At 40.6% G+C, this 15,465-nt stretch overlaps 1 protein-coding gene across 7 annotated transcripts in view; it reads left to right on the top strand.

Moving 5' to 3' along the window:
- LOC102456831 (bifunctional heparan sulfate N-deacetylase/N-sulfotransferase 4) overlaps positions 1-15,465 on the top strand; it is a 264,296-nt gene that overhangs the window by 156,993 nt on the left and 91,838 nt on the right. For all 7 annotated transcript variants that reach the window (XM_075929806.1, XM_075929807.1, XM_075929810.1 and 4 more), the window contains exon 5: positions 204-358. In XM_075929806.1, coding sequence (XP_075785921.1) covers positions 204-358 — 155 coding nt within the window. The remainder of the gene's footprint in view (positions 1-203; positions 359-15,465) is intronic.

Here is a 15,465-nt window from a genome sequence, read left to right as displayed (position 1 = left end):
TTAAAAGTCAGGTGTCATTGTTATAAATTAATGTAAGTGAAGAGAGAAATAGCAAACAGAACACTTCATATAATCTTTTCCTTAACAGAGCCGTGTAATTGCACCATATCTATGTCATTACATTTGGTGAGGCATCAGTCTAGTTTAAAATGCAGTTACTTGTACTTTTCACTGTACAAGTGCTTTCGTTCCTTATGTTGCAGGAACTGAAGAGGAGGATGAAGGTGATGACCTGTTGTTGGGCTCTGTGGATGAATTCTGGTGGTTTCCCCATATGTGGAGTCACATGCAGCCTCATCTCTTCCATAATAAGTCATCACTGGTGGAGCAGATGATTCTCAACAAGGACTTTGCACTAGTAAGTAATAGTTATAAGAAGGTGTGATAGACTGCAAGTCAGGAAAGAGTTAATATGGGTTACCTTGGAAGGGAAAGAGCTATGTCCCCTCACATCTGAAGATGTTGAAGGATGGTTAAGTCAGTGCAAGACCAAGAGGGAAAAAGAAGTGGATTCTTTTCTACCCTTTTCCATCCCATAAGGAGACACATAGGGAATATATGTAGTCACCGGGGAGGGTATAGACTCTTCACTAGAGTAGATCGTTGGGAAGTGCTGGAAATATTTTGGCGGCTTTACCTATAATGTGGATGAAGCCTGTCTTTGGAATGTCTGATCTAAAAAAAGAACTTGGACTTAAATGTTACTGCTCATTAAGGAGAACTTCCTTTTTCTAATGGTTTTGTGAGGATGCAGTGGCCTCAGCAGGGCCGACAGCCTTCCCAGGCCTTTTTATATCACCAGGCTCTGAAGTAGTTGCCCCTTTTATCCTCCTCCTCTTCCTCCACAGGTTGGCCTGAGTGGTCTACAAGCAGCTGATTGATTATGTAATGCCTTTAGGGACAGTTATTTAGCCCATTCCTGCACCTTGTAGCTTAAAGAAGGCAATTATAAATAGGTAAACTGCTTCCTGATATATAGTGCAGACATAGGTAGAATCAGGAACCAGAGAAAGGATAATAGGTCAAATGAGGGGTTCACTTAAAAGATTTCATAGAATTTGAACTGAAAGACACCTCAACCTGACAAAGGGGATGAGAAGTGAAATTGCAGAATTTCACGGTTTTTTTTAATCTATGCAAGTATTTGAAAATTTGCCTTTTAAATAGCTATTCTGCCTCTTGGGGGTCATGATGCATAATGATGTTTAATTTATCCTATTAAATTTATCCTATTTATTGGTACTGTTAACTTTTAAGAGCTGTCCCTGAAACACTGGATGGAGCTCAATAGAATTGTATTGTAAAATAATGTGGAAAGTTCTTTAGGGTCCATCCAGAACAGTTCTCCTACATTAGTTATCATAACAAAGAGGAAAAACAAAATCTAGAAAGTCCTGTCTTTGGGGGGAAAAAACATCACAATCCTAAGCAACCAAAGTCATTCAAAAGAGTAGAATGACATTGTTACTCAATCTGCTACTTACCCAAACTTTCAGAGACTCTTCCATTTCCAGCTGCCAGTATTCTCCTCTTCTATGAAATTGTAGTGCAAATACAAGGAGTCTAGGAAACTTATAGTTTAACACAGGATGGAAAGAACATGCACATCCACTAACGTGACCTATGCCATCAAATGCCAGCAATGCCCCACTGCCATGTATATTGGCCAAACTGGACAATCTCTACGGGAAAGAATTATGGACACAAATCAGATATCCGAAAAGGCAACACACAGAAACATGTTGAAGAATGTTTTAATCTGCCCGGGCATTCATTAATGGATCTGAAAGTCACCGTATTATTTCAGGCCAATTTCACAAGCCAAATACATGGGGAAGAGTTGGAACTTAACTTCATTTACAAGTTTGATTCCTTTCAGAGAAGAATGAATGAAGATATTGGCTGGCTCCCACAGTACCTTCCACATCCTAATGACTTAACCAACCAACCAAACAATGGGTACTTATAGAGATGCAAATTGTTCTTATCAGCCTCTTGTAACTTGAACAATCTAATTCACTACTTTTTCTCTCCCCTCCCCCCACCTTCCTTCCTTTATTTATTCTTAGATCTGGACTTTTAACACTCCAGTCATCTGAGGAAGTGGGTTCTACCCACTAACTCTCATGATACCATCTACATGTTTTGTTAGTCTTTAAGGTGCTGCTAGACTATTTGTTGGTTTTTAATGCTTCCCTTTGTTTGTAGAATTTTTTTCTCCTAATGACCTCTATAGCTTCATGTAATTGCCTTCTATGCTTCCTGTAGCTGTTTTTTCTGAACTTTCTTGTTTGCCTGGATATTTATACAGAATAGTGTACAAAACAGAGTGTGAATGTTTCTTTCATCAGCTTTCTTTTATGACCCGATTCATTCATGGATTATAGAATCCATCTTTCTTCACATCATGATTAGCGATGAGCAAATCAATTCAGGTACGAGAACCATATTGAAACATTAGTCAAAAGTTGAAATCAAACTGAAATTTTGAAGTTTACATGGCTTTTCCTTTCATAATGTTCTATTTCTCTATGATTATAAATTGCTGGTTCCAGGAGGAACCCAAAGCAAAACCAAAAATCAGGAAATTATATTCTTGGAAACTTCCAACTCCCTTTGCAGACCCATAGATTTAAGACAATTGATATGTTTTAGTAACCAACCAAACTTGTCAGTGTTTATCCAGATTATTCTTCCAAAATTTGGGGATCAGTCCATAAAATACTCCCAAACCTATAATTACACCCTTGCCTCCCATGTTCCTTCTATGTTTGCTGAATCTCCTATAAAAGAATATAACAATTTATTTTAAAGTGCACCCACTCTATACAAGGATCCTTAGAGTCCCTTTAAACCAGAAGTAACCAATAGTGGATAAGTGACTTTGGTACACTATTAACACAATAATTAAAATTCAATAGAACAATTATTTATGACTGAGTGCAATTACAAATTGTTTCTTCAAATTTAGTTGTGCACAATTCTTCTGGTATTTTACTTTATAGAATATTTCAAGGGAGTGTATATTAGTATTTGTGAGTGAGAGGGACATAGACAAATATTAGACACAGCTCACATCAAAAAATCCAAGTAAAATTCATGATATATAACTCAAACATTTTCAGCCCATTTTCCTTCAACCTCTCAAGAAAATTTTCCTCAGTAATTGGATTAAACCTGCCAAAGTTCAGGTCAAAATATATTTAATATCAAAAGTTATAAGATGGGCTAAAAGTAGGTCTTCTCACAGATTTTGGATGCAGCCTTAACTGCAAAGGCAATATCTTCTCTCTAAAGTCATTTTCATTGAGTGGCAATAGCTCTTAAGTGTACCCAGAAATAAGAAATTGAGGAAAGTGAAAGGCTGGTGTCGTAGTTTTATTTCCTTCCCATGGCTGGCTATGGGTTGTACTGACCTCTTAGCACTGAATTCTATAACAGCTGTACGATTTACTTATACGGACACTTCTTTTCAAAAGACTTCATGTGAAATCCTATCTGTGGGAGAAATTTATCTTCCTGATACAACAACCTCCCCAATGCCTAACACAGTGCTGGCAACCATGAACTTGGAGTAATCTTACATCCTCCTCTCCTCTCTCATTGTTAACATCTTACCTTGTTTGGAAATGACATTCCCTATCTCTTACTACATTTTTTTCTTATCTCTTAGAATTGCCAAAAGCAAATCCTTTTACAGTGATCAGTATTTTTTCTCATTCTAAATCCACATTAGCAGTTTAATTAACATGAATAAATAAGCAGAAGCCTCCACACTTATTTTTCATTATTGATTTTTATTTTACATGCAGTCCTTCTTGTATTTTTGTGCTGTTTTCTTTTGCATTATTTATCTATTCACTGAAACCCCCATTACTACAAAATGTCAATAAAGATTATCCATGAGAAGCTTTTGCATAAAGATGTAACCATTTCCTGTGGAAGCTGATTGGGGATGGGACAGCATTTGGGTGGGATCTTTTGTATTCTTTTAAAAGGATTTGAGAGGAAAGCATTCCTTTTGAGAGGACACTGTTAATGCAGATTTGCATATCTTAAATAGAAAATTGCTCCACATTGCAGTTTTTGAGAACAGTGTGGTGTTTTTAAATGAAATACAGTGACACCTTCTTTTTATGATCTCACATATTGTGAAACTCTATTTTTAATAAATTAGAACATAAGTTGAATCACTACAGTGCCTTTACATATGCAGATTCCATTTACAGTAAATCTACACTGAAGTCAATAGAAGGATTCCCAAAACAGGACAACTGTTCTGGGAGAAACAATAATTAAATAATAAATGCTCTTTATTGTAACAGAATTCCTGCCCTGAATTAAAGTCAGCCTTAATGAACACTAGCCAATTCTGTTTCTGCATATGAATCACACAGAAATATTTTTAATTATTACATAAAGTTTTATATATAGTCATTGCATCTTCTATTTACTGAAAATGGGGTGCAGGGTCTATGATTCAGAGAAGGTGACTGAGTCAAAGCATAATAACTGGATTCTAGTCTCAGCTCTGCAACTGGTTTGCTTCCTGACCTGTACTTCATTTGTGCGTTGTGGTGGTACGACTGCTCCACACGGGTCAAGAAGGAGGGAGCCTGTACAGAATCCTGACCAATCAGGGAAGGGCTTAAAGGATCCAGTCAGGATGTAGCTTGCTGGGGTAGTCCTGTATAAAAGGAGCTGCTCAGCAGAGAGTAGGCAGTTAGGCCCAGACCAGGGAAGGTTCAGAACCTGGTTCCCACAAAGAAGCACCTTCAGGAGAGCAGTGCTGGGCATGCTCAGAGAGGCTAGAGAGGGAGACTCCAGCTGGATACCTCCCAGATTGCTGGCCTTGCTACAAGGACCAAGAGGGTAAAAGGGGTCACAGGGGAACTGACCCAGGGAAAAAGAGGCAGTGGAGGGAGCGTGAAGGAAGGCAGGACAAGGTTGCTACCAGAGGGTCCCTAGACTGAGATCCAGAGAAGTGAGCATGCCTAGATCCCTCCTTTCCCCCTTTCTTTTCACCTCACCACTAAGAACAGTGATAGAGATGTAGCCGTGTTAGTCTGGTGTAGCTGAAACAAAATACAGGACTATGTAGCACTTTAAAGACTAACAAGATGGTTTATTAGATGATGAGCTTTCGTGGGCCAGACCCACTTCCTCAGATCAAATAGTGGAAGAAAATAGTCACAGCCATATATACCAAAGGATACAATTTAAAAAAATGAACACATATGAAAAGGACAAATCACATTTCAGAACAGAAGGTGGATGCGGAGGGGGGGGGGGAAGGAAGGTGAATGCCAGTGAGTTAATGATATTAGAGGTGGGGAAGGGTAGAGTCACTAAGAACAGTGACTGATACAGATAATGGCTTGAGTCAAAGGGGCTAAGCTTGGAGGCCACAGTGGCAATAGAAAGCCAGGACTTCTGATACATCCCCAGAAGGGGGCAAGAAACCAGAGTGGTGGGCACTGATGGAGGGCAGTGTCCTGAAAGAGGGCACAGTAGTGCAGGGAGTAGTGCGGGTCCAGAATGCAAGCATGGACAGAGTAGAGTGACGGGTGAGATCCTGGCCAAAAGAAAGTGCCCTGATGACAAGAGCTAATACCCAGTACTACCAGCAGAAGGCGCTGTGGTGATGAGTCAAACCAATGACACCTATCTACAAAATAGAGATAATAATCCTTCCCCCTCATAAATTCCTTGCAAAATTATATTTACAAGTCAATTAATAGTCTTTAAAAATCACCATGAATTTGAAGTGTCTGCAACTTAAATGCAACTGTAAAATTAACTTGTGATAAGTGCACTCAATTTTTTTTCTCAAAGAACAGTTAATATTCATACTATTTCACAACTGGTTGATGGATGAATGACATTTTTGAGATGTTGCATAATTTTGAATCCTGCTCTTTCTCTCCAGAGCATGGTGAAAAGTGAAGGGAGTACTCTGTAGTAGAAAAGCTATATTACATGAATGATTTGCATGGAAGCTGGTATCAGCAATAGAATTTGTTTTAGCCTCAGATGCTACATCTCTTTCCTGTCAAATGGCTATTTTCATGGCAACACTTTCATCCTCTAAGGAATTTACACCACTGATAGAATGTTCTGAGAGAGTTAGAAAGTAATAAAAGATGGAAATGGGCTGTCCATATCAGTCAAAATGTATTAACACAAATCTACCAGGGTTTGCCGTTGTCTGATCTAGGCGATATTACTTTGCATGGGGGAAAAGGGGAAGCTTCAAGCCTTATTTCTTTCCTTGGTAAATAATCCAGAAAGTTTATATTCATGTTCTGTCTCTTTCCCACATTGTAGGCAGTATTCTTGCCGTATTGTACATCATTATCTGACAACAGGAATTGAATCTATATAATCCCAGGGCTTCCTCTTTTTCTTTTGTCTCAGTTAGGGTGTGTCTAGACTACAGGGCTATGTCTACACTAGCGGCTTCTTGCACAAGTATGGCCATTCTTGCACAAGAATCAGCAGAGCATCTACACTGCCCGCCCACTCTTGCGGAAGGAAATTAACAGTACGGCATGATAAGAGAGGGCTTCTTGTGCAAGAGCTACTCTCTTTTTTAACAGGTGTAAGCCCTCTTGCGCAGAAGCTCTTGCGCAAGAGGGCAGTGTGGACACTCGGCAGGGTTTCTTGCGCAAGAAAGCCCTATGGCTAAAATGGCTGTCGGAGCTTTCCTGTGCAAGAGAGCATCCACACTGCCATGGGAGCTCTTGCGCAAAAGCACAGCGCGCACATGGCAGTGTGGACGTTATCTTGCGCAAGGGTTCTTGCACAAGAACCCTTGCGCAAGATGTTCTTGCGCAAGAAGCCGAGAGTGCAGATATAGCCCAGACTTTTTTCAAAAAAACTTCTCCTGCATCTAGACTGCGGCCGCATTCTTTCAAAATTAAATCAAAAGAACATGGCAGTTTTTTCGACCATGGTAAAACCTCATTTTACGAGGAAGAATGCCTTTTTTCAAAAGTGCTCTTTCGAAAAAAGATGTTCTTGAATGCAAACAGGGCTTTTTTGAAAGAGACAATCCAGACTGCCTGGGTATTCTCTTTCAAAAAAGCAGCTCGCTTTTTCGAAAGAAGTGGTTGCAGTCTAGACGTTCTCTTTTTTCTGCTTTTTTTGGATGAGGGGTGCGGGGGAGAGACATTTCTAAAATCTGGCCCATTTACATGGGGCCAAATTTCAAAAAAAAACCTCCTCTTTTGGAACATCCCTTATTCCTCTTACAATGAGGAATGAAGGGATGCCAAAAGAATGTGGCTGCTTTTTCGGAAACAGTTCCAAAAAAGAGGAAGCGTTCCTTGAACACGGCAAAGCTTTTCTGGGATATCCATAGTGTAAAGGCTAGACCTAGAACAGAGTTTAAAGAGAAGTGAGATAAAGTCATGGAGGTTGGGTCCATGGAGTGGTATTAGCTAGGGGGTAGGAGTGGTGTCCCTGCCCAAAGTTTGTTGAAGGCTGGAGAGGGATGGCACGAGACAAATGGCTTGGTCACTGTCGTCGGTCCATCCCCTCCAGGGTCCCTAGGGTTGGCCACTGTCGGCAGACAGGCTACTGGGCTAGATGGACCTTTGGTCTGACCCAGTACGGCCATTGTAAGCTCAGGGTCGGAGGTCGGGGGTCTCAGTGGACCACCTTGATTTTCATGCACACCTGCTCCTGGGTGGCCAGGCTGGCAGCTCTCCTGCCCTAGATGGCCACTTTCCTGTGCCTAGTGCTGAGGTCGTGGACGAGATCCACAATGTCCGCACTAGACCAGGAGGGTGCCCACCTCTTGCGGTCCCGGGCAAGCTCTCAGGAGCCGCCAGCCTGGTCCCGGGAAGAAGGGGAGGAATGGGGGGCATCGGGTGGCTGGCTCGAGCCGTGCCAGGTGCAGGGTCTGCTAGCTGGGTGCTGGCAGGCTTGCACCTGGCACGGGCATCGTAGCCAGCCCGTGCCCCTTTGGGCACCAGTTTCCCTGGTGTTGGCCAGAGTGGCCGCCAGGGAAAGCTGCGGAGGGCTAGCCTCCCACTAGTTCGAATTAAGGGGCTACACACCCCTTAATTCGAACTAGTAAGTTCGAACTAGGCTTAGTCCTCGTAGAATGAGGTTTACCTAGTTCGAACTGAGCGTTCCGCTAGTTCGAATTAAGTTCGAACTAGCGGAGCGCTAGTGTAGCGCCTATCAATGTTAATTCGAACTAACGTCTGTTAGTTCGAATTAACTTTGTAGTGTAGACATACCCTTAGTGATCCAGCTCTCCCCTCTTTCTATTCCCATTCAGAGTTTGCAGGTGTCCACAGCAACCTGTTGCAGCATGGTCAGAGTCTTTCCTGGGAGTGGAACTATTAGCTTAAAATGAAAGCCTTCCCACTTGCCAGACTGTATAACACTGAACTTGTGAAAGTGCCATTAAGTGGGAATGAAACCTTTTAACAGGCATGAGCTAACCTGAATGTATACACTGTCAGTTTCTGAAATTACTAACAGTTGTGCAATCTTTTAATATAGCTACAGGGCCTTAGTTTAAAATCCTTGCATAAATTTTTAAAGGCACAGTCTGCGTATTCAGCTTTAGCCTTAAACGGTTGGACCTTCAGACATAATTTTTTAAATAAATCCTCCAAAAGACCACCCTTCTCTAAAATACACATTTTAATATTAATTACTACAGTACAAATATTTGCTTCCAAAGTCTTCCTGTCCCTTCTGTCCATCCTTGCTCTCCTTTTACCCCTCTGTTGGAGGGAACCCTTAAAGGGACAACATCCCTTTCCTTCCAGACAGCTTGAAAATAAGCCTGCTTCCTGAACCCCTATTAAAGCCCTGAACCTCCTCCTACCCTCAATCTCCTGCTCCAGACGTGAGTCCCTCTGTACCCAAACTCCTTTCCAGAGTTTGCATCCTGAAACCCCTCCTGGACCCCAATCCCTCACGCTGGGCTAAGCCCAGAGCCCCTCCCACAATCCAAAATCCTTGGCCCAAGACCAGAGTCTGCACCCCAAACTACTATCCCAGCCTGTTGAAAGTAAGTTAGGATGGGAAAGGAAGGGGTATGAAGTGAACAGGGTGAAGCCTCGGGGAAGGGGTGGAGCAGAGCTGGGGTCTCAGAGAAGGGGCATGAAGGAAGTGGGGCAAGAGTATTTGGGTTTGAGGTAGATCTTACATTGCACTTAAATTGAAAAAGTGATCTTGTGGTTAAAAAGGTTGGAGAACACTGGTCTAAACAAAGGCATTGGCTAGATGGCAGAATACATTACACATCCTAATGACATAAAAAACAAAGGGTACTTAGAGTAAGTACTAAGTATTTTTATCAGCTTCATTTAGCATGGACACTCCAATTGACGTCTTTCCATTTTTTTTCCTTCTTTTTCCTTCTCTTCCCCCGCCGTCCCCTCTCTGTGCTATTTATTTGAAAACTGGACCCCTTAAACTCCATTCATCTGAAGAAGTGGGTTGTGCCATGATACCATCTTCATTTTTTGTTAGTATCTAAGGGTATGTCTATACTGCAAAGCTATTTCAGGATACCGGATGTATCCCTGTGTCTATACAATCTGCCAATTATTTTGAAATATTTTTCAAAATAACAGATGCACTATTTCAGCATTCCGGTAACCCTCATTCCATAAGGATTAAGGAATGTTTCAAAATTTCAAAATTTTGTAGACGTGCCAAATTTCAAAATAAGCTATTTCGAAATAGATTCGAAATAAGATACACAATTTGTGTAGCGCTAATTGCATATCTTATTTTGAGTTTAGGGTGTTGTGTAGACATACCCTAAGATGCTGCAAGACTATTCATTATTTATTAAGTTTTTCCAGTTACAGACTAACACGGCTTCTCCTCTGAATCTTTTGTTCATATTATGTTATGATAGTATGCAGAGTCCCATTGTGCTAGGCATTACACATGTACATACCAAGTGATAGATACTGCTTACTGGCTAAATAAACCAAGTGCGTGTGAAAAGAATATTATCCCCAATTTTCAGACAAGAAACTGGCATGAAGAGGCTAAGTGACTTTCCCACAGGAAATCTGTAATAGGACTAAGAACTCAACGGAGGTCTTCTAAGATTACATCCAGAATTGTAACCACATGATCATCTTGCTTGACAACTAATATAGGCACAGTCAGTATTTTGTTTTTGTTGTAAAAGGACAGAACCATGCCTATTCATGGTATTTGTTTCAGTGATTTGCTAGTGATGTTTCTTTCTTTGTGTGTATAGTTCTGAATAATGTTCAACATAAGAAGACAACTGCTTCTTATTATCCATAATGATTTTACTGCTATATAGTTTGACAGGAGCAAGTTTGTTGACAGTGGGACCTAGAGCTTTCTTCCAGCCATCATACATGACTTTAAGGTTGCCTGTCTCCTTGCAGAGCTTGATCCAGTAATAATGTGCACAGTATCTGCTAGCTCTTGGTATCTTGATTTTCTTGCATGTCAAAGTTTCCCTTTGGTGCTCTCCGCTTTCTTGTTGTATTACAGGTAGGCTGTGTTCTTAATGTCGATGAGAAATAATAGGTCCGCTTTGTTTTCTTCAAACCAGCCCTTTTTTTATGATCTCTTTCTCCCAAATGTAGCTACAGCTGTTTCATGCATTGTTCTTAAAACTTCCCAAAATGCCTCTGCCTTCTATGGTAATGACTTCCCATGCTTATTAAGTTCCAAAGCTGTCACAAACTCCTGTCATTTCCTCTGGTTTTCTATGTTAATAGTATTGATTTGGGGCTTGCTCTTAGGTTTGCTCTATGTAGTTTCTTGGCTGTAATCTTCACTTTACTGTTAATCGAGGAGTACTCAGTGTCACAATCAGCACTGCAGAACATGCAAGTTTAATTGGTTCCAGTGGCCTGATCATGGATGTTGCCATGAGACTTTGTGGCATTTTTCATTTTTTGTTAGTCTCTAAGGGTATGTCTATACTGCAAAGCTATTTCAGGATACTGGATGTATCCCTGTGTCTATACAATCTGCCAACTTTGTGGCATTTTTCCCTATAAAATATGAATTGATAATGCCCATATGGTTTTGGGGACAGAAATCAAGAATTCTTTGGTTGTTCTCATTCAACCTGCAAATGCCAACAAGTGTTGTCTGCACTGATTCTTGCATTAAAATCATCAAAGAGGAAAAGTTGCTAAGTTGATAGGTTTTTTTGATGAGTTGATGAAAACACTCATAAAGTGTATACTTCTCCAGGATTAGATTTGAGTGTTGCTACATAGATACCAATGATGTTCACAGAGCCGATGGTCATCTGAAGTTTAAGTGAGATTATATGCTATGACTTACCAGTGGGTATTTCTGGGAGCGTTAGCCATGGATTTCTCACAGCGAAACCAATAGCATGCAGATGATTTGCTTTGCTGCTTTTACCTTGTCAAAAGAAGATATAAGTGGCCTCTTGGGCAGAAACAGCATCTGCAAGTCTTATTTCCTGAAGCACTGTAATATCAAGAATGAATTTGGATTGGTCACAGTCTATCATAGCTGATTTCCATATGCTGCATGTGGATTATATGTAGTCACCTATCAATCCCAGACACATTGTCCTGACATTCCTGCTTCCAAGTTGAAAGTTCTTGAGTTCTTATTTTTGTCAGGTGCAAATTTTCCATCTTCTTTTCAATGCACCCCAGGAGGTGAAAAGATCGTGGTTAGTCAGGACCCAACTTTGCAGAGGTGGTAGCTTACCAGTGGAATGCAGTGGTGACCCTTGTTGCCTTCCCCTATGCCAATCAACTGAGAACGTATATCCTATAACTGCCACTGTGTTGTGTCTATTTTGCTGGCAAGGATGGAGAGTGTGTGGCTGCAATAACCTGGACTGATGATATGGAGGCGATGCTTTGCTCATATGTCATTTGGAGAGAGGAGGAGTAGCCAGTATGGCAGAGATCTTCCATCTGCTTACCTTTTGAGCTCCATTCCTAGATTAGTTACCAGCCATAGCTGGTGTGTATGTCATTGGTAAAACTACTGAGTGAATTTCACCATCTGACTCTTGATAGCAATTCCTCCATCCAGGGTTCAACTACCTTCCTCAGGAGCTTGTCAGCCTGAAGCTATTGGCACTTCCTGAGGTTTCTGGATTAATTAACCACTGCCTAGCAATTGCCATTGATCAATAAAGGTTGTATCGTTCATGGTCATAGCAAACTATATTCACCACTATAGTTAAAAAATAAAAGAAATTTTACCTAAGTACATTAAACTGGCTTAGTTAGAATAATCTCCCGAGGGAACTCTCACCCAGGCTCAACAATATTAGAAAATGTCTCACTGCTAAAAGTTGGTAATAGCTTATGTAAATCTCCTAATACTGCAAGGTGACAGTTTAGAATGTATCCAGGATATCACATCTCGCTCGCTCGCTGTCTCTCTCTCTTTTTTTTTTTTTTTTTGTGACAAGATAGGAAAAGTTCAGCATGGTGCCTGCAGCCAGATTGTTGACCACTTCATCGTCTAGCAGTGCATAATCAACAGTGGACCAAATAGATGAAAAATCTTTAGTGAACAGATTTAAAATGCTACTGTGCCATGAAAACCCTGGGGTTCCAAAAATATATTGTGCATCAGATACTTGAAAATAAATTATTTATCTTAAAATACATGTGCTAAATTGGTACATGGGCAAATTCTTGAGGAATTTGTTATTTTGAAATTAGGAAGTTACCTTGTTGACTAGAACTTTGCATACAAGTATAAACATTAACAACAGTGCACAGGGCAAAGTCAAGATGAAGGAAAGGTTTGCCTCTTTTGGCTCGAGTATAGCAATATTTAGGATGCTAAAGTGCATCACGACACTGGTACTGTATTATAAGGCGTACCATTCTCTTTAGTAGGAAACACCACTTGTAGCAGAAGCATTCTAGAGAACAGTCACCATTTACCAAGCCAGAGTCCAAAAGTATCTAGTTTACCTAATTAGTTTACAAGGTCACACATACCAATGCTTTTATCACTTGTGAAAAGAACTAGTAATGCCAGTCCATAAAAGACACTGTAATGTGCAATAAAAGTCTGTGAAAAATCATTGATCCTTAGATGACTTTCAAAGTTCAATGTATAACTCCAGATTTCTTTTAAAGAAACAAGTATCAGGCATTTCCTTTGGTCCAGTTTTTCTGATACTGAATAGAAAGTCTATTGAATTCAGTATCTGCAAAAGAATAGGGAAGAATACGTATAGCACTTTCCTTCATCAATATATTTCTTGCTTTCCACCTACTTTATTTGTTTACCTTATGTATCTATACATTGATTTATTACAGGTTGAACCTCTGTAACCCAGACTTCTCTAGTTTGGCCATTTGGGTAATCATCTGGGTACTCTGGGGTGGAGCACTCATGGTAGAAAAACCCATGGGCTGGGGCCAAGATCATTGCTGGACTAGGGAAAACAGTGCCCTGGTACCAGTGGTGGGAGCAGTGGTACCTCAACAACTAGAACAAGGGAGCTATAGTGCCCCAAGGGGTCAGCAGCTGGGAGTAGAGCCAGCCACTGGCCAGAAGCACAGGGACTAGTGTTGATCTCCTCTGGTCTGGCAAATTTTCTGGTGGAGAACTGATCAGGTGCCAAGGGTGCAGGACCACAGAGCTTCAACTTTTTATTCACTTGGTAAAGCTATTTTTTCTTTAAATTTTAACTATAGCCATTGACAAAACTATTTCTGTGAATTTCCCCAGCATTTGTCAGTCCTACAAAATATTGATAGCAGTCTTTATCCCCTATCCCCATTCATTCTTTCTCTCCTAGGTTCTAGTAATGATCCTTTTCTACTGTGCAGCACCTGAGGATTCTTCTGTGGCTTCAGCTTATTGTGATTTAAACTAAGATGAGACTATTCCACTGAGTCATAAGAAACTTACGAAAGCAGATAACTAGCTCTGGAATCCTGCCTCCATTATAAGAGAATGTGACACAGTTCTTTGTATCTCATAAAGTGTTTTAAATGTCTCAAACATTGGCATTGGGAATCTTGAGTACACAAAGACTGGACCTTATAGCAAGGTAGTTTGGTAGGGTGATATAGAAGCCAATAATTAACCAATTTTGTTTCATGTTCCATGGGGACAAAAATCTCTGAAACACAATCTATTCAATATTCTATTCAGGACACCAAATTGAGCAGAACTCTCACTGTCAGAACCAAGAATGTAAAGTTCAGGCTGCCCATACAAACTGAACTCTGCCCTCTTTCAGCAATGCTCCAGTATACCCTGTCAACCTTTACTTTACTAGTCCCATGTTTGTTGAAATATGTGGGCTTTTTTGTCTCCTTTTACAACTGTCTTCCTCACCCACAGGTTGCCAACTAACACTGCTAATGGACTTTTTTTTTAAGGTTGCCAACACCATCTTCTCTTTGAGGAATGCTTCAATATGCACATAGTCACACAAGCCTTTGGCATTATCAGATTTGGGAGGTTCTGGTTTTGGTGAACACCAACACACTTAGCCAACTCCCCAGAAAGGTTATACTTCATGTGTACAACTTAAGAAATACTTCACGGTGTTTTAAAATATTTACTCAGAATACCATCTCACCTTTCCTTGACCACCATTAAAGCATTAGAATCCTCTTGTCTTCCTTCTTACTGGCTATGTCTACACTGGCATGATTTTCCGGAAATGCTTTTAACGGAAAAGTTTTCTGTTAAAAGCATTTTTGGAAAAGCACGTCTAGATTGGCAGGACGCTTTTCTGCAAAAGCACTTTTTGCGGAAAAGCGTCCGTGGCCAATCTAGACGCGCTTTTCCGCAAAAAAGCCCTGATTGCCATTTTCGCGATCGGGGCTTTTTTGCGGAAAACAACTCTCTGCTGTCTCCACTGGCCCTTTTGCGCAAAAGTTTTTCAGAAAAAGACTTTTGCCCTAACGGGAGTAGCATAGTATTTCCGCAAAAGCACTGACAATCTTACATGAGATAGTCAGTGCTTTTGCGGAAATTCAAGCGGCCAGTCTAGACAGCTGGCAAGTTTTTCCTCAAAAGCAGATGATTTTGCAGAAAAACTTGCCAGTCTAGACACAGCCACTATGACAATAGCCTTGATAATAAAAGGCCTATGCGCTGTTGTGATTATAACCTATACCATTATAACCATTATAACCTTTTTGAGGGGGCCTGTGAACTGGGAGGCCATCAGCAAAATGACCACAAATGTGAATCACTAATGATACACCCGCATACTTGGTTTCTTATTAATTTTTGTAATAATTCATGAAAGATTTGATAATTAGCGACGTACCCTTTTATTTAGTGGTACTTCTGCCAATCCTTGCTTTCAACAATTTCCTCAAAGTTAGATTTGCATTAATTTGTACTCACATGCAAAGTTGTCTTAAATGGCTGATGCTTGGATTTCATATGTTTGAGTGTCGAGCGAGACTGACAAGAGAAATAGAGGTAAACAGAGATTATCATAAGGGCTGG

Source organism: Pelodiscus sinensis, chromosome 5, assembly GCF_049634645.1.
Source record: "Pelodiscus sinensis isolate JC-2024 chromosome 5, ASM4963464v1, whole genome shotgun sequence".
Taxonomy (NCBI): Eukaryota; Metazoa; Chordata; order Testudines; family Trionychidae; genus Pelodiscus; species Pelodiscus sinensis.
This window is presented reverse-complemented; position numbering and strand designations above follow the sequence as displayed.